Raw genomic sequence first — 20,993 nt, forward strand, 5'->3', positions numbered from 1 at the left:
TTCTGCCAACAGTTTCGTGTTTGATAAGAGTTCTGCAGGTTGAAGTAAAGCTTACATAAATTATAAACATTGAAATACTTCGATTACAACAGTAAAGTGTGTAATTTTCAAATTGTATACTTAAACACAGACCCCTTAATTTTATGGCTTATACCTTAGATAGAGCCATGGGCGTCATTGAAAATTTTTGTAGGGAGATAAAGACCATTGATAAAATGTAAAATAGTAGAAGTAATTACAATAATGATAATAATTACGATGGCTATAAATGTTATTGTACAATTATAACACAAAGTAAACACAATTTATTATTATTATTATTATTATTATTCGATCCACAAGCCGAGTGAATATCTAGTACAACTATTTTCCATTAATTCTTTTAAATTTTTATACAGTTACAATACTGAAATGCACAGTTATTGTATTTTCTTGTTAACTTTTGCAAGAGTCGTTCAAGAAAAGACTTTAAAAGTTAGTACAGATTTTACTCATAAAGTTTATATTGTGTGACCTTACTTAAAACTATAATTTTTGGAATTCTGAATGATTTTAAACAGGTCCAACTTTTAAATTTATTCAAGATATGAGAGTTAGACAATTATAATTTTCAAACAGGTAAAATATTTTTATTTGTTTACTCTGGTGATGAAGTGCCGACTGCAGAGCCTACTCCTTCATGTTTGTGTCCAATCTTTTCGCTTTACGGCCTGAATCCACTGACTTTTTCATATCGGATCTGTCTGAAAATGATGCATAGATACCTGAGAAAAATTATTTGTTCCCAGTCTCATATTGCAACACAATGATTGTGACCTTTTCTTAAGACACTGCTTTTACACCTTTGAACTCCATGTTATTCTTTTCAAAACCAAATGTGAAATTCCCACCCACACCAAGGAAGCACAGAAATGCAAACATGTGGTGAATAGCATCCATATATATACCGTGCGTCCATTTCGATCTGCAGCCGAGAGATCGGGAGAAGCGTGGCGGGCGGCGCTGGCGGAGATGCCGACATTTGCAGCCTGTAATGCTCGCTTATTTTTACGGACATATCCAGACATTTATATAAATATTGCAAAACGAGCACTAACCTGGGTTATAATTCATCATCTGTAATTCATCCAAGTTCTGTAATTATATACACAAAAAAATACGCTTTAGAAGTGACGATAAGAGTCACAGATAATAAAACATTTTAATCATAGTTTTGACCAGCAACGTCCTGCTTAAGTTTATATCCTTGAAAGAGTTTTGTGTCGATGGGGATCGTTTGGAGGTTTCGAATGTGCAACACTGCAACGCTGCCGACGAAACCATTAAAAGTCAATGGTTTTCGTGAGCTTCCTCGATGAACTCGATGAAATTGGGGCAGCGTTAGAAAGTTATCCAAACAAACCTCTACGCCGTGTTTCACAGGAGATGGGAGTGTCAAAATCATCAGCACATACAGCCACTAAGCTACTAAAATTAAAACCATACTCTTATAACACAGGTTAGTGCTCGTTTTGCAATATTTATATAAATGTCTGCATATGTCCATAAAAATAAGCGGGCATTTCAGGCCGCAAATGTCGGCATCTCCGCCAGCGCCGCCCGCCACGCTTCTCCCGATCTCTCGGCTGCAGATCGAAATGGACGCACGGTATATTACATTTCATTTATGTAATCAATGTTTTTTCTTGATTCTACAGGAAATCGACGAACTTCCATGGGTGGAGTTATTTTTATCCAAATACCGCCATCTTGTCAACAAGGATCTCTTGTATGTATCCGTGAATGTTGGTGATTCTCAGCAAAGGTAATTTTCGTGGTTTATATTAACAAAATGGGTTATAGTTGTAAGAGAAACATGAAATTGTCATGTTTGCTCGGTATCAAAATAGGGTACTTTTTTTTACCACATACAGTCCAGTGATTTTTCATATTGCAACAAAAGAATACAAGTTTGGCTTTTGTGTACAAAAAAATACTGTAGAGAGCTTTATTATTATAAGGAATGATATGTAGACAGACCAGGGGTGGATATTTTCTTTCCTGTAATATGTGAAGTTTATACTGGAGGGAGTACATGGTTATCCAATGCTGTTTTAAGAATGTATTTTTGAGATATGAAGGAAAACAAATGTAAAATCTCCTGACAGGAAGCATACCAACTTTTCTCCTGAGATTTCGGCCAGTGTATGGGACCGGTGGTCACACACCATCGTAAGGAAATTGGGGAGCTACGAATGAGTAGCATAACCTACATCAACGACTGAGGGTTCTCATGCTGACCACACATAACCCGTAACATGCTCTGCTGAGGCATGTGGGAGTGAGGTCAGTAGGTAGGTCCTGACTCTCAATAATAAAATAATTCATAACATGCCTCATAGTGGTGTTATTTTACAGACCTACTCAATGTTTTGGATAACCATCGTAAGTCTTCATCACGAAAGGGTTAAAATTTATTTCAGCTACGATCACATGCCATGGACGATGGCACCTTGTGTCACATTTTTATGCATACATTGTTTGGCTAGAAAAAAAACCGGACTGATGCTATGAAATCTTTTATTCGGCATTTTGTACAACAGGAACTTTATCTCCTTCAAAGTACTCCCCTGCACGATCTGTACACCGCTCCATACAAATTTTCCATTGCTGGAAGCAGTGTTGCCAGTCATTTTCGGAGATCATGTTCATTACATCCGTCGCTTTTCTTTGCACAGCTTCTACTGTCTCAAATCTGGTTCCTTTTAGGGCAGACTTCACTCTGGGGAATAAAAAGAAGTCACAGGGAGCAAGGTCCAGTGAATACGGCAGATGTTCTAACACTGGGATGCCATATTTAGCCAAAAATGTCTTCACTGACAGGGCCGTATGGACAGGAGCATTGTCTTGGTGCAGAATCCATGACTTCCGTTGCCACAAATCAGGTCGTCGTCTTCTTACTCGCTCACGAAGGGTTTTCAGCACATTAATGTAATGATGTTGGTTTACAGTTTGACCCTCGGGTACCCAATGAACGTACACAATGCCTCGAATGTCTAAAAAGACAATCATCATGGCTTTGAATTTGGACTTGCTCATGCGAGCTTTCTTGTGACGTGTCGAACTCGGGGTCTTCCAATGCATTGATTGGCGCTTTGTGGCAGGGTCGTACGTGAAAAACCACGATTCATCACAGGTTATCACTCTCTCTAAGAATGTAGGGTCTATTTCAATGTTCTTCAAAGTGTCCGTACAAATGTTCACTCGAGCTTCCTTCTGGTCCAATGTCAGGTTCCTTGGCACGAGTTTTGAACACACTTTAATCATGTTCAAATTCTTGTGTAAAATTTGTCGGACACTTTCTTTGTCTACTCCTGTGATTTCAGCAACTGCTCTAATGGTCAATCGACGATTTTTTCGAATCACATCACTCACTTTTTGAATGTTTGTTTCAGTTTTCGACGTGCATGGTCGTCCTGAACGTGGGTTGTCTTGGATCATTTCCTGTCCTTCTTTAAACCGTTTAAACCACTCAAACACTTGTGTGCGTGATAAACACTAATCCCCGTACACAGATTTTAACATGTCATATGCTTCTGTTGCGGATTTCCCCAGTTTGTAAAGGAACTTCATATTGACACGCTGTTCCATTTTAATACTCAGCATTTTTCCGACGGAGCACAGATGCACGTTCCGCTTTGTCCAAGTGCCACAGCGAAACTGAGAGGCTGCACCCAGGGTAATTAGTCATTCTGTAGGCAGGGTATGGTAGTATAGAATCATGCATTGCTCAACCTTCGTGCATTCGTTGTTTGCCAATAGCAACATCAATCCGTTTTTTTCTAGCCAAACCTCGTACTTTTAAAGTAAAATACTTTACATGTAAAGTAACCATGTACTTTTAACTTGAATATTTTAACTCCTTTCATTACCATGTGACCTGAGTAAGAGAAATGTTTATCAGTCAAACGTGGCTGTACCCCCCCCCCACCCACCATGTGCTTTCGTGAAATGGGGTAACTTTACCTATCTTCTCTATGCACTGGGATGGATTGTTGTGTGATACAGTAACTCTCCATATTTACAAGCAAGCCATAGTCTCCATGACTATTTGTGCAAGATTTATAGCGTGTGTGTGTCTGTAACACAGGAATGAGGAAAAGTGCGAGTGGGGTGGATAAATAAAAATTTATGAGGTACGAGACAGTAAACACTTGCCACAAATAACAAGTTGTTTCTATATTTTGGTGTATGGTCACATATTCACAAAGTAGACACACAGACTATTGAAGGCGTTGGTACATCAGTGTAGCCAGAAAGAATCTAAATATAGTAGACTTGCGATTATCCGAGCTAATTGGGACCGAGACTACCTCGGATACGGAAAAACTCGGATAATATGGTGATAATGTGCTAATAGGTCATAAATGAGGAAACAACCATTAAAACTGTATAGTAATTATTTATTACTAGTACAACATAAATGAGAAGATTACTTTTTCAAAAAGTCTTTCATAGTTTTTTGGACACACCTTTTCCATTTGCCACTCATACTACATTACTGGCTTAGAATAGGCCTATACACAGATTTAAACACCACCGTAACAATCGGATACACCAACAACGTGCAGCGCGGACAGTGACTTGACTCCAACTTACTAGTAAACAAACAGGGGGTGCATTATGAAGTGCGATGTTTTCCAACCACTCCCTCGGTTAACCCGGAGCCTCGGTTAATCGGGACTCGGTTAATTGCGAGTCTACTGTAGTTAACGGGCGTTGACGTGAAGATGCTGATGCCAGTCTTTACTGCATGTTGGATGGTGGGTGAAGTTCAGGTGGGCAGGAAATGGGGTGGGGGCATTTTTTGGGTGGCTAGGTTGAGTCAGGGCAGTATAGTGGCGTACATGCCTGATATGTAGACCCTTTTCCATCACCTGCGGGAAGAAGTGTCTGGTATCTGTGCATGGGGGTAATAAGTGGATAATGGCCACATTGAAACAGTTGTTAGAGGTGGTGTTATGGCTGTTAAACGAATATAGTGTGTTTAAAAGAGGCAGAATATTTTTATAATTAACATTTAAGTTAGAAATTTCACTCTTTTCAATTGTGTATTTCTAACTGCTGGACAATGATACGAAAAACTAAGGTGATGTTTTTTTTCCCCCAGTGCAACCTTTGAAGAGGGAAAGAAAAACATCCACTTGAGTGGGCTGAGTGACCAGATTTTGTTGTAAGTATTTTTTTTTTATTTGTATAGAATTATAGTTGTTACTAGAATGATGCAAATGCATATTTGATACAATGCTTTTATTTGTAAATAATATTGAAATGTTTGTTTTAAGAATAAGATTTTTGTCTTCATTTACTATGCTTTAGCTTCCACACAATTATCAAAATTATTTATTTTTTAATGGTAGTCTCCTTCCATTAATTTTGATATTTATATTTCATTAATTTATGTTTCACTTCAACCTCCAGGCTTTCCAACCTTGCAATGTATGTTTCATGTCAGCCAGGCAAGTATCTAGAAATACAGTGCCTTTCACGTCCTAGGTGGTCGTGCAGCAGTGGCTACTGTGCCGGGAAGTAAGATCTCATCTGCCGGCAAACTGGATGCAACATCTGCGTACCTGGAACCACTGACTATGTAATGAAATAATCTCATACAATTACATTGACAGTTACAATGAAGATGAACACGTACCTTGTTCCAAGAGATGTTGGAAATGATGTTCTCCTGCATCCACTCATTTCCGACATATTTTTTAGGAAATGTTCACTAACACATATCAGTTTCTTTTCCGAAATTGCTTCAATTTCTCTCCTGATATTTTCTTTCAATTCTTCTAATGTATGGCTTCAGGTTTAAAGGCTTGGTATCTCGCCATGCAGACGTCATGAAAATGTATGTTTTTGTGCAAGGACCCAGAGGAATTTTTGAGCAGTAAGTTACAATCGTGTTCCGTCGTCGTCTAGTTTCTCCTCAGTCAGCACACACCATTTTACCCTATTCTTTTAATCAAGAACAGACCCTGATTCCCTAAATTTGTTCAAAGTATTCAAACACTGTATCTGTGTGGAACAGGAATATCTTGGAATTCTGGTGCAAAACACATTCTAACTTCCCTACAAGAATTCGTAGTGATGTAAAAGTCCTACATAAAAATTAGTTGTTTTAAATTGTACATATAGAGTGGCATTATTAGACTGCAGAAAAGCACCAGTAACACGTAAACTAAAACAACAAAATCCAAAACACTTGTTAACACCTGAACACTTCACAAACACGTGCAAACTTAACACCAGCAATCTGGATACTGAAGCACTGATGCATCCAGTGCCAAGGTCAGCGAACAGCTGTGGGTCTAAATGCCGGTGAGATGTGATTTATTTCCTGGCACATTAGCTGCCACTCCGTGGCCACCTTGGCTGTGAAAGGCACTGTATATTTGGAAATTAGGGGGGGGGGGTATCCAAAACAAGTGTCTCAGAAATATAATAATAATGTTAATACATTAATATAATTCATAGGTCTATTGATAATATGTAAATGAATTAGTATTGTATTATTATTATTACATGAATAGGTAAAGACATGGTACAAAAATAGAGATATAACAGCACCTATTCATTATCTAGCTTACGTATAGTTAAGATCACCAAAATTTGAAAAAAATTAAAATGTTCAGGCAAGGAAATGATTGTCAAATAGATAAAGAATTGAATATTTATTGAATAAGAAGACAAAGTAAGTTAGATGCATTTGATACATTTGAAAAATATTTAGTTCCAAAAACAGCAGAAATATGTGGCTAAAATAAAAAATATTTTCATTCAAAATGACCAACTGATCCACACTTTATCATGTTGATCAGTACTGGATGCTGAAGGTTCTGGATGTTAGTTCCAAGAGAAGGCTTTTCACAAGACTACAACCATTTCTCTAAATTAATATTTGTAGAAGTATCCTTTGTACAGAATACAACCATGTTCAAAGGAAGAAACACTTTATTTAATACATTTCAAAGTACAGCACTATTGAAATTCACTTCTTATAATATAATGTAACTATTGCAGAAAAAATACTTTAAAATATGCAAAATAGGTCATACATATACTTTGTTGTATGAAGTCTGTGTATATTAGAATGTCAATGAACAGCTTTTTGTGGGGTGTAAGGGGTGCTTCTTCCACGTAGTGCACCCAATAGTCAACCTCACTTCCACATAGTACACCCTGGACTGCAGGCTAACGAGGCTCTGGCGACTGGCCCCATGACCAGTATAATTTTGTTTGTGTTGTCCTGTGTTTTGTCCTTATTTGTGCTGAGTGCTCCTTCACAGCCTCAGCTTTTAACGAAAGTCAGAAGATTTTAATATTTTATGATTTTAGTTATGCAATGTTAGAGTTGTTATGTGTAACGATAAGGGGCTGGACCCCGTATAATGTGATGGGTGCAAAATAGCCTTAGTGCTGACGCACCCAAAATTTTTAATTCAAATTCAAATTTAAACAGCTTTTTGTGAATTGAAACAGTCAGTCACTGAACTCTATAGTTGAATATATTTTCATAAAGTTTAAATGGAATTATTATGCATTCATTTTAGAAGTGAATAACTGGTGGTTTCAGGTATTTCAATGTTTTGTACAGGTTTGTCAATTGAACATTAATGTACAGTAGAGCGTCGATTATCCGAAGTAATTGGGGGACATGGGTGTTCGGAAAACTGGTTTGTTCGGATAATCGAACTGTACATGTTTATTTGCCAAAAAGAAGTACTGTACAGTAAATTTATTCATAAAAACAGGCATCTCTTTAAGTATGTATTACAAAGTAACGTACAAAGGCAACTTGAGTACGAATATATAGTATGTGGTACAGTTTATTAAACAAAAATATGTACATATTACATACGCATTTTGCATGAACAATACACACAGTACACAAAATTAACGTTTAAAAAAATCCTTTATTTTGGTCTGTCTAAGCAAGCCTACACGCTTACGAGCAGCTAAGTCACGTACTTTTTTCATTACAGATATCTGAAAGTGAGCGAGTACACAGTTCGGTTAAGCGGTCGTTCGGTTGACCGACGTTCGGATAATCGATGCTCTACTGTAATGTGTAAATGCCACTTCGTTTATTCTAGTAATTAGTTATTTTCTTCCAGATACATAGCAGAGTATGGCAATGGAGGCCAGTTGTCATACATAAATGGCATTGACAAGAAGTACAATCTGGTGCCACTACCAAAGCCTCCTCTGAGAGACAGCAATGTCACTGCAACAGCTCCAGGACCTGAGAAGCCTTTGTCAGATGCTTTGAAAGTTCCAAAGTAAGTGTTTAGATGAAAAGGGTATTTTAATTTGTAACAGAATATGGAGGCAACAACAGTTTTAGGCATGGTTTTTAAATTCCTGTTTAACCCATATCAAACCCACACCCTTATTCCTGGTTTTTAAAATATCTTTACTTTGCTATGGAAAGTTTTTCGTAGTCGAAGTTTTAGGCCTGAAGAAGAGAACAGTAGATTCTCGAAATGTTGCTTTGTAAATAACGTACTCGCAAAACGTAAGTACCACTTTTTTGTGTTTTTGTCAAGTTCTTTTATTTGTAGGTCATGTAACTTAATTTTAGGTTAATCATAATGAGGATAATGTATGAAATTAGATGAACAGCAACCACAAAGGGCACAATTTCTTGGCTGTAACTTTATTCTACAACTTTTGGTGGTGAGTTCATGTCTCAAGTGAATCTCAGACTATGGATACAAAACAACTATTAGTGTACGATGGATGGTACTAACTGACTTCTTTGTTCCTTGTCCTGTCAGGAATCACCTCCTGAAGTTTGTCCCATTGTTCAGAATCACCCTCTACAATAAGGACTCGTGCACTTTCGACGTGACCTTTTGCCATGTCTTGTGTGCTCGAAGGTTGAAATGGGGTGACCCACTGCTGATTGTAACTGGAAATGTCATCATGCAGTAGTTGTAACTGGAAATGTCATCATGCAGTAGTGAAGGAAGAGAAACAAGTGAATGTTTGAAAAGTTAGAATGAATATGTGTTTAATTTATTTCAGGTGGAGAACTATTCGCGTGTTCATATCATCAACTTTCCGCGACATGCATGGTGAACGTGACCTCCTCATCCAGTATGTGTTTCCAGAGCTTCAGAAAAGGGCCCAGAGGTTGTACATCACCCTCAAGGAGATCGACCTGAGATGGGGTGTTACAGAAAATGATGTCTACAACAACAGGTACAGTTAATCTTTTCTCTTACATTCTGAGCTATGAGCACTGTACTTTTGTAACGGTTGCAACTAAAGTTCTTCATTGTCCATGTAGCTAAAGTCTTCTTACAAATAATATTATTAATAAAAACGTTTTGTGTAGTGGTGCAATGTACTATGCATATATCTTTCCGAAGAGCCAAATACAACTAAATCTATTGTCAATTAAAAAAAATCTAACTGACAACAATCCTACATTGATTGATTGGGTTTATTTCATTTCACTTCACTTTACTGCGAAGATGAGGATGAGTGATGATATGATGAAGACACGCTCACAAAGAACACCTAATTAACTCTTGACTTCTTTAAATGATGTAGACGAAACTCTATTACAATCTCCCAATTCGTTGTAGGAATCATGGTTAGGCTGGGATTCGAACCTTGACATCGTAGCATGCTGTGCTAACCCTCTGCTATGAAGGTCAGCTAATAACAATGCTACAACAAATAAAGTGCAAGACAACATATTTTGAAAGCAGCCAGTGAATAATCTTTAATAATTTATCTTTTGTTAACTGACATTAGATTTTATTGTCTTCAGAAAGTTGTATGTGTAGCACATTGCAATGTTAAGCTGCAGTGGAGGAACAGTTTCATGAATAATATTACTTGTAAGATGAAATGTCACATGGGTATAGTTTCAGAAACAAACATCCTCTGATATTCATGATGGATGTGGTAAATGTTTCAGAGACAAACATCCTCTCTAATTCATGATGGTGTCTTAAATTTTTGAGACAGATATCCTCTCTAGTTCATGATGGGTGTGGTAAATGTTTCAGAGACAAACATCCTCTCTAATTCATGATGGGTGTGGTAAATGTTTCAGGGACAAACATCCTCTCTAGTTCATGATGGGTGTGGTAAATGTTTCAGACACAAACATCCTCTCTAATTTATGATAGTGTGGTAAATGTTTCAGGGACAAAGATCCTCTCTAATTCATGATGGGTGTGGTAAATGTTTCAGAGACAAACATCCTCTCTAATTCATGATTATTTTCTTGTAGTTTACGGTTATTACAAGCATAAGAAAACCGTTTTTCTTTGTGACGTTTCAGGAGAACACACGCTCCTTTCATGAGACATTTATTTTCATTGACTCAAAATGAAGATAAATGTCTGATGAAAGGAGCGTGTGTTCTCCTGAAACGTCACAAAGAAAAACTGTTTTCTTATGCTTGTAATAACGGTAAACTACAAGAAAATAATTCTATAATGCAAGCAATGCACACATACAAGCAAAACTAATTCATGATGGTGTAGTAAATGTTTCAGAAGCGAACATCCTCTCTAATTAATGATGGGTGTGGTAAATGTTTCAGAGAGAAATATCCTCTCTAGTTCATGATGGGTGTGGTAAATGTTTCAGAGACAAACATCCTCTCTAATTGATGATGGTGTGGTAAATGTTTGAGACAGACATCCTCTCTAGTTCATGACGGGTGTGGTAAATGTTTCAGAGACATATATCCTCTCTAGTTCATGATGGGTGCGGTAAATGTTTCAGAGACAAACATCCTCTCTAATTCATGATGGTGTGGTAAATGTTTGAGACAGACATCCTCTCTAGTTCATGATGGGTGTGGTAAATGTTTCAGAGACAAACATCCTCCCTAATTCATGATGGTGTGGTAAATGTTTGAGACAGACATCCTCTCTAGTTCATGATGGGTGTGGTAAATGTTTCAGAGACATATATCCTCTCTAGTTCATGATGGGTGTGGTAAATGTTTCAGAGACAAACATCCTCTCTAATTGATGATGGTGTGGTAAATGTTTGAGACAGACATCCTCTCTAGTTCATGATGGGTGTGGTAAATGTTTCAGAGACAAACATCCTCTCTAATTCATGATGGTGTGGTAAATGTTTGAGACAGACATCCTCTCTAGTTCATGACGGGTGTGGTAAATGTTTCAGAGACATATATCCTATCTAGTTCATGATGGGTGTGGTAAATGTTTCAGAGACAAACATCCTCTCTAATTGATGATGGTGTGGTAAATATTTGAGACAGACATCCTCTCTAGTTCATGACGGGTGTGGTAAATGTTTCAGAGACATATATCCTCTCTAGTTCATGATGGGTGTGGTAAATGTTTCAGAGACAAACATCCTCTCTAATTCATGATGGTGTCTTAAATTTTTGAGACAGATATCCTCTCTAGTTCATGATGGGTGTGGTAAATGTTTCAGAGACAAACATCCTCTCTAATTCATGATGGTGTGGTAAATGTTTGAGACAGACATCCTCTCTAGTTCATGACGGGTGTGGTAAATGTTTCAGAGACATATATCCTCTCTAGTTCATGATGGGTGTGGTAAATGTTTCAGAGACAAACATCCTCTCTAATTGATGATGGTGTGGTAAATGTTTGAGACAGACATCCTCTCTAGTTCATGACGGGTGTGGTAAATGTTTCAGAGACATATATCCTCTCTAGTTCATGATGGGTGTGGTAAATGTTTCAGAGACAAACATCCTCTCTAATTGATGATGGTGTGGTAAATGTTTGAGACAGACATCCTCTCTAGTTCATGACGGGTGTGGTAAATGTTTCAGAGACATATATCCTCTCTAGTTCATGATGGGTGTGGTAAATGTTTCAGAGACAAACATCCTCTCTAATTCATGATGGTGTGGTAAATGTTTGAGACAGACATCCTCTCTAGTTCATGATGGGTGTGGTAAATGTTTCAGAGACAAACATCCTCTCTAATTGTTGATGGTGTGGTAAATGTTTGAGACAGACATCCTCTCTAGTTCATGACGGGTGTGGTAAATGTTTCAGAGACATATATCCTCTCTAGTTCATGATGGGTGTGGTAAATGTTTCAGAGACAAACATCCTCTCTAATTGATGATGGTGTGGTAAATGTTTGAGACAGACATCCTCTCTAGTTCATGATGGGTGTGGTAAATGTTTCAGAGACATATATCCTCTCTAGTTCATGATGGGTGTGGTAAATGTTTCAGAGACAGACATCCTCTCTAATTGATGATGGTGTGGTAAATGTTTGAGACAGACATCCTCTCTAGTTCATGATGGGTGTGGTAAATGTTTCAGAGACAGATATCCTCTCTAGTTCATGATGGGTGTGGTAAATGTTTCAGAGACAAACATCCTCTCTAATTCATGATGGTGTGGTAAATGTTTGAGACAGACATCCTCTCTAGTTCGTGATGGGTGTGGTAATGTTTCAGAGACAAACATCCTCTCTAATTCATGATGGTGTGGTAAATGTTTGAGACAGACATCCTCTCTAGTTCATGATGGGTGTGGTAAATGTTTCAGAGACAAACATCCTCTCTAATTCATGATGGGTGTGGTAAATGTTTGAGACAGACATCCTCTCTAGTTCATGATGGGTGTGGTAAATGTTTCAGAGACATATTTCCTCTCTAGTTCATGATGGGTGTGGTAAATATTTCAGAGACAAACATCCTCTGTAATTCATGATGGTGTGGTAAATGTTTGAGACATACATCCTCTCTAGTTCATGATGGGTGTGGTAAATGTTTCAGAGACGAACATCCTCTCTAATTCATGATGGGTGTGGTAAATGTTTCAGTAGCAAACATCCTCTCTAATTAATGATGGTGTGGTAAATGTTTCAGAAGCAAGCATCCTCTCTATTTCATGATGGGTGTGGTAAATGTTTCAGAAACAAATATTCTCTCTAGTTCATGATGGGTGTGATAAATGTTTCAGGAACAAACATCCTCTCTAATTCATGATGGGTGTGGCAAACATTTCAGAATCATATCCCCTCTAATTCATGATGGGTATGGTAAACATTTCAGGAACAAACATCCTCTCTAATTCATGATGGGTGTGGCAAACATTTCAGAAACAAACATCCCTCTAATTCATGATGGGTGTGGTAAACATTTCAGAAACAAACGTCCCCTCTAATTCATGATGGGTGTGGTAAACGTGGTTTTAGTATTGTACGGGTGATGCTGTATTTTCACATTGCAAATTTGTTTGTTTTTCTGATTAATTTCAAAGGACCACTGCCTTCATTAGCACTGGTGGGTGTTACTTGGTTTGAGTCGACCTGATTTCTATCATCTGGTTGCGCTCAAGGATGGTTATTGGCAGGTTGTGTTGACTGCAGTATTCTGCTGCTTAGCATGCATGGTTTGTGTTTCTTGGGCAGATGATGGGGGTTATGCAGGAGGTCCACATTTGTTCTTGCTGTCCGTGATTTTTTTAAGTACCGTGTGGCAGGTCGAGTGTGCTATCTTACTACCAGAAGAACAGCCTCGAAACAAGGAATTTGTGACAGCAAGAAACACCCACCAGTGTTGCTGAAGGTAGTGGTACTTTGAAATCAAACAGAAAACCAATTAAATTTGCAATGCGGAAATACAGAATGTCACCTGTACAATTCTCTGTAAGTTTCTAAAAATAGTACAGTGCTAATTACAGTCTTCTTATTTATGTGTGTCTTTGCGTTCTTTGAGAATGAGACCTGGAAGAAAGACAGGAAATGAAGATTAGAACATTGTTATTAGGAAGATTGGAATAGATAATAACATTGAAATTAATAATAACTTACATTAGGCCTACATATTGAAAGCAATTCTAAAATTGCCATGAAAAGTATGTGGAACTTGTGGAAAAGTGATGAAAAAATTCACTACCATGTAACTAAAGTAGTGTTTAAGAAGGACAAATAAAATTTTACATAGAACATTACTACAAAATAATCTGCTGTGAAATACAAACATGAGTATAAAACAATGCTATGTTAAATTAGGGATGAGTGCAAAACTCATTATTATGCTCATGGCATAGCTAAGTTGATGAATCATTTTGGCAAGAAAAAAAATCACTTGTTGAGAGATGAATTAGGAACTCTATTATCCAAAATGTTAACCAAGTGAAACACTAAATGTTCTAAAGTGTTAAGAAAATATGAACAATTTTCATTGAAGCATTGAATTGTTGTTTTAAGTCCACTTTATGCACAGATAGGCTAATGAGGACTGGATCTAGAGTTTAAAGTGGAATCTGAACCACTATGTACCTCCACCGGGACCCCTTGATTACAAGGCAACGATGATACCACTGCACCATCAAGGAGGTCCATGAACAATTTCCAAACTGTCTTTTTAAACTTAAATGTGAATACAAATTACAAATTCGATGACATGACTATTTTTCATCCACATATTTGTTTGATTTGTTTTTTTAAAGTCCACTTTAAGCTAATTGGGACTGGACCTACCATTTAACCCTCAAATGCCAGGTTGTGACATATTGTCACAGCAGGTATTTGCGCCAATGCCGGCTTGTGACATATTGTCACAAGGAGCTTTTTCTCGTAGTATGTGACTTTTTGGACATACTGTGTCTCCTATAATGTTCGGATATACATGTTTTGAGCTCTGCATGAGTCTTGAGGTATGTAATTAGCAATTAGTAAGGTTTAATTAATTTCATTTTTGTTATATTTGAAAATCACTTTCAATTTTTTCTTGTTTTTCATTTGAAAATATTTTTTTCTGAAAGTATCTGCAATATGTGCACATTTTTTTCCACAATAATGAAAAACATATAAGACAATATGTAGGTACCATTGGCATTGCTAGCGTGGGGGTCTTGACGAATTTCAAATTTCGTAAAAGAAAATAAGTTTTTCTTCTTTCTTCATCTATCCTATAATGGAAAATTTGGTTTTTATAGCATAGCCTTATAGCCCCATGTGTACTGGACAAAACGAGGTATAATTTGTAACTCTAGCGTTCTTAGTTCCAGAGATATAAAATTTTATTTAAAAGCATGTGGAAGTTTAAAATTCATGCTGAGAACACCTCTGTCGTTGGCGAGTTTACCGGCAAAACATGCTCCGTCGTCTAAGGGTTAAAGTGGGATCCGAACCGCTGAGTATCAAACCTGGGACCGCTTCCATCCACATATGCTGCAAATTAATAAACCTCCTTCCTAACTCTAACATGGAGACAAGGCACTGTGAAATTTTTTTTGGAACTATTTGCAATAATTAACTTTCATACTTTGGAAGAATAAGCTTTGTCGTTCACCAAGGTGCCCCACACTTTGCTGTTTATGACCCACAAAGCACAATCCAAATTATTGCCATCTTGCCATATATGAAAAAGGAGTATGTAAATTTGAAATATACTATGTTAAATTAGGTCCAAGGAACACACAAGTTGCAATGTAGAAGCAATAACATTTCTAGCCACTAAAATACATTACTGTTATTGTTGATTAATTCCGAAATTGTTCTTATGAAATGTATAATATGAAAAAATAAATATGCTGACCAAGGCAGTAATTTATTTTATTAAAAACATAAACTAAACGTAATGTTTCAACCTTCTAGCAAGGTCTTCTTCAGACTCTGTATCAAGTACAAAAGTCTTGCTAGAAGGTTGAAACGTTACGTTTAGTTTGTTTTTAATAAAATAAATTACTACCTTGGTCAGCATATTTATTTTTTCATAATCATGGAAACAAAGCTTAATGGTGTTATAAATGTATAATATATATAAAAATAATTTAATACTTTACCTGAGTTATTTGTATCATTCACATTGAACTCTGAATGTTGTAAGATAGTTCCAAAATGAAATCTGAAAGGAAGACAAGAAGATAAAAGTAAAGGTAAAGTGCTCCCCTGTGCTTAGCACAACGCCATGAAGGTGTATAGGGGTGTGGGGGTAACGCCCCACACTTTCTTGATCCGGTCGTCAGTGGGGGTGATGTGATCAGCATCACGCCCCTGACCCCCCAGGGTTTTCCCCAGGTACCCATGTTATTCGAAGACAAGAAGTGTGAAACAATTCTTGAAACTTTCCATTCAGTGAATAATGAAGAGGTTTTCTCGGAATATCTGCCAGGTGATTTCCGGATAGACTTCCGAGCTTTTGAGAGCTAATGTCACTCACATCTTTAGGTATTGAAGTTCCAGAAGAAAGTGACTTCAATCCCTGATGATAAGAGTAACGTTAGCTCTCGAAAACTCAAAAGCCTATCCGGAAATCACCTGGTTGATATCCCCCCCCCAAAAAAAAAACTCTTCAAGAAGTATTGAGATTAAATCTTACAGATAATAAGAAAAAAAAGTATTCATAGTTTTTAATAAGATTGAAGTTAATATTAACTTACCTGAAGTAATTCTATCCAATATAAGAATGCCTTGGACAGTGCCTAGGTAAAGAGTGAAAAAAATTAAAAAGACCAAAATGTAAAACTACTAAAAGTATAAACAGTACAGTGAACATTTGCATATTGTTTATTTTACTTATCATTGTCTTTAACATGGTTAACAATTAGGGGAAATTATTTTTTTGGATTGAGATTGCTTACCCAAGTAACAGTATTTAATGCATTACCTGATTGAACTGTAGCCCTTCACTTTCAATGTTATTAGTGAACAGTGTTTTGAAAATTGCAGTTTTAAACATGAAGTTTGTAGGGAGAAAGGATTAACTAAGTATATGCAATAGAATAGAAATACTAACTTACCCCATTCAGAAAGTGCTGAGAAAAGATCCTCATCTTCTGTAAGGCCTGAAAAGGAAGCCAAAGTATGAAAATGTAGTTGTGAAACAACCAAATCCACACTAATGTAAATAACAATATTGATAATAACTATAATAATAATAATATAGCCATATTTAGTATATTATTTTTGTAAGATAACAGTCATTCAAGAACGACTATGAGAAATATCTTCTTTTACAAACCAGAGGATACTAGAAAAAACATTAACATTTATTTTTGAAACCACCAGAAGTAATCTCGTAGAAATAATAATTGTAAGGTAAAGGCAAAGTTTCCTGTGTGTATAGCACTGTGCCATGAAGGCACATTTAGGCGATTGGGGGGGGGGTGGTAGAGCCCCATGCATTCTCGATCTCAGTCATTTTGGAGGTGATGGGATCATCACTATGTGATCAGCATCTGGCCACCTTTACCCCTAGGTACCCATTGATTTGAGGCTGGGTGAGCCCCAGAGCCGCTTTATGTAGGGACAAAGCCAGAAAAATTCCTACCTCAGATCACCCATCCCAGGAATCAAACCCGGGTCTCCCACATGGTACTCAGATGCTCGACCGACCGGGGCTCTTAATGGTAATACAGTACCTGAGACATTTATAGACATTACACAGAACTTGTAACAACTGATTCTTGGAACTGGAATCTGAAAGAAAATCAGGAAATGCAGATTAAAACATTAAGATAGAAAAGCCCAATTAAATATACATAATAAAATGTATTTGAGACATATGTATCCTTGAAAAGTTTACCTTATTAAGGCAAGTCTGCAAAGAATGTGAATCCTAAAATTGCAGTAGATATGGAACAACCAAAATTGTATTTATGCAAATAAAAATAAAAACATCCAGCCTAGCTCTGTTTTTTACCTCTTCTCTCCTGGTGATGTGGATATTATATCCAAATATGTTACTAGCTTCTTGAGGCTCTTAATTTTTGTGCTTTGTACTTTGTTGTGTTTTTAATACAGATGAGATAAGGTTCTGGCTGACTTGAGAAAGTTTGGGAAATTTACCTTTGGCTAAAATAGTCATGGATAAGTCATAAAATTACTCAAAATCCTGCAAAGTCAGGAAATATTAATGAAATACAGTTGTACTTGCAGTAAATCTGAATTTTGAATTAATTGTGAACCCTAGTTTCATGCAATTGATGTTTATAAACAGAAGAAGAAATACTTAAAAATAGGGATATGAAATTTTTGCTGATACTTATAAAGTATCTTATAATTTACAGATATCGATAACTGGTAACTGTGTGGCATACACTTTACACTTGGTTTCCAATCAACATTTGCTTACCTCTGTGGTGCGCTACGACAACAGGGATTCTGGGTTCGAATCTCAACCTGGGTATGGGTGTTCTTTGTGAGTGTTCTTTTATCAATTTACAACAACATCACTCATCCTCATCTTTGTGATAGTCAAAAGTGGCAAAAAGCAAAGTAAAAGAAGCCAAATAAATCCAATCAACATTCCCTGAAGGTGAGATGTATGTGATCAAAACATTGGAAGAAAACAGTTGATTTAACCTGGCTGATAACCCAAGCACACTTGTTTGAATCTTTGTAGCCATTAAACATATTAAAAATATATTAAATAGCAATTTTTGCTCTAAATGACAGGTTATTTATAGATGGTAAGTAAGCAAGTAGTAAATTATCGTTAATTTTACTGATATGCTTTATGTCCAGTTTCATATTCCATTTTTCATATGCTATGGCTTTCAGTTTTTGTGTATCACTTCCAATTCATTTTGTGCAGCTCACTGTGTTTTAATTCATTTAATTTTGAAACAAGTGTATTTGGAAAGTTTCTATGCCTCAACATCATAACTATCAGTCTCATAGAAATGCTATATTTTGAGATTATAATTGTGTTTTTCATAATCCAAATGCTACAGGAACCTCTGGGCTGCCTTCTTCTAACATTTTTTTTTTTTTTTTTTTTTTTTTTTTGTTATGGCAGTTGGATATTTGGTCACCACTGTAAAATCATACTGCTTAAAACAAGCTTCCATCCTATCCACATATTTGGCTTCTTTGATAAGAACTAGTTTCTTTTCTTTAGTGGATTTAATAACCATTTTTTTTTTTCCACATCACTCCTTTAATTCCCTTTTAAATCTGTGTCCATCTAATTTTTTAATTTTTTTTTTCTAAACTCTGTCCTGGGTTTCTGTTCTATTGCATTTCAATATTTTTATCTCAAAGTTGCAAATTATTTGACTAGCTTTGATGGCAGAAGCAAAATATTCATCCATGTCCAGTCTTTGTGGTCTAATGCCTTGCTTAAAACCAAACTCGAATACATCTTATGCTACTTTGGAATATTAAGTTACGTGAAGTTAACAATCTGCAAACTTTTAAATACTTATAACAATTATTGAGAACTTACCCCTCTTGAACCATTCACAATAGATACTCGGCTTTTAAACATCATCTTCAATAGAATTTTCATGAGTAGTGTTCCATGGAAATTATAATCATTGTTATTTTATTTAATTATTGAACTCTAATCTTTGTAATAGATAAACATTGTTACTTTCTTAATACAGAGACTGGTATGTAGAGGAAAATTAAAGATTTTCTTAAGTAGCAGTCCTGTGGGGAATGTTGACATTATACATTTATTACTCAACACAGTTATTGTGCCATGTTAGAGCATGGCTATGATGTATGCAGATTGTTTGTTGTGAAAGTTTAAATCTTGTAATCGAAAGCATTATGCTTAGGGGAATTAATAGCCTTGATGGTCCAGTCAGTAGGTGTGTAACTGCCACTTGGGAGACCAAGGTTCGATTCCAGAGGTGGGTACACACAAATTCAAATTGAGACGTCAAAAGTTATAACAGTGTTTGAAATCTGAATGGAAAGAAAGGAAATATGCAGTTGTACCAAATATTATCTCATTTGGCTTCAAGTAATTTTTTCCCAAAGATGCAATAAAATAATAACTTATTGGTAGTAATTTAGAATAATAATAATTGTTGTTATTGCTTATATTCATTTTTATAATATTATTACATAATCAATTTTGTATCAATGACTGGAGTGTCCCTACAAATATTCCTGTCTGTTTTTTTGTCTCATTGATCTCCTACTTTTTCTTTAAAAAATAAAAAAAGTATGTACAACATGTTGTTTGATGTTTGAAACCAATAACTATATTTAAAGGTGGAGATGCCCTGTGTACTGTGCATTGTGATTTGCATGGCTGGTTTCCATTATACTGAATGTGTTCTCTGTAATATTGATGTTATGCTAATTACAATATTTTCATTGTTTTAAAATTAATATTTATCAGTTTTATTAAATATTCAAAGATGTTCTATGTCCGTACAATATTTTGTAGAAATTGTAATTTTGCTGTAAATAGGTAAGTGTTTATGCATTACCTAGTTTATAGTTCTCTACTGAAGAGAACAAGATCTACAAAGAGACGACAATGAAAGATGTAAGCCTCAGGGCCGTATTTAGGATCTGTAGACCCCTAGGCTGAACCTGTGGTGCGGGCCCTATCAGGGGGAATTTTTTTGAAAATAATATTTCAATGGAAAATAATATTTTTATTTTAAAAATAACATATTGTAATTTTAAGTAAACATGTTAGGCAAATGCAAGATAAAAAACAAGGAATGTAACAAACAAGCAAATTTTACTTATATTTATTTCAGATACAGTACTTTCCCAAACAATCAGACTTATAATGAAAGTGTCAAATAATCTTAGTGGCTAATTGGTTTGCACCTACACTTCATACTAATGAAGCTACTTATAATATATTCATAACTTAGTTGTCTTAAACTATCACTTTCAATCTTGAGCAAAGCCAACACGTTGAGCCTGTCTTCTAACATGGAGGTTCGAAGCCTGTTTTTGATCAACTTCAATTTTGAAAATTACGTTTCTCCACTGCTGTTTGTGACCATAAGTGACAGGTGCATTCTTAGAGTGATCTCCATATTAGGAAAACAATATTTGACATTTTTTTTTCTAGGAGGAGTTTATACATCCACCTCTCCTGACTAATTACTTTTTAATTTTCCTCATCATCTTTCTGGAAGTCGTGGTTAAAAGCCTTGAACTGAATCGGTTCATTTTCCAATTGATTGTCAAAGTCATTGTTATATGTTTCTACTAAGTTTTGAGCTGCTGCAATTATCTCTTCATTAGTAAGT

At 36.1% G+C, this 20,993-nt stretch overlaps 1 protein-coding gene across 3 annotated transcripts in view; it reads left to right on the forward strand.

The window, feature by feature from the left end:
* The window catches only part of LOC145999776 (telomerase protein component 1-like), a 374,109-nt gene that overhangs the window by 258,659 nt on the left and 94,457 nt on the right, over positions 1-20,993 (forward strand). For all 3 annotated transcript variants that reach the window (XM_083137076.1, XM_083137078.1, XM_083137077.1), the window contains exons 14-17: positions 1,698-1,804; positions 5,150-5,212; positions 8,154-8,318; positions 9,067-9,243. In XM_083137076.1, coding sequence (XP_082993202.1) covers positions 1,698-1,804; positions 5,150-5,212; positions 8,154-8,318; positions 9,067-9,243 — 512 coding nt within the window. The remainder of the gene's footprint in view (positions 1-1,697; positions 1,805-5,149; positions 5,213-8,153; positions 8,319-9,066; positions 9,244-20,993) is intronic.

This window comes from Lepisma saccharinum, chromosome 15 (genome assembly GCF_977018435.1).
Source record: "Lepisma saccharinum chromosome 15, izLepSacc3.1, whole genome shotgun sequence".
In the NCBI taxonomy this organism is placed as follows: domain Eukaryota; kingdom Metazoa; phylum Arthropoda; class Insecta; order Zygentoma; family Lepismatidae; genus Lepisma; species Lepisma saccharinum.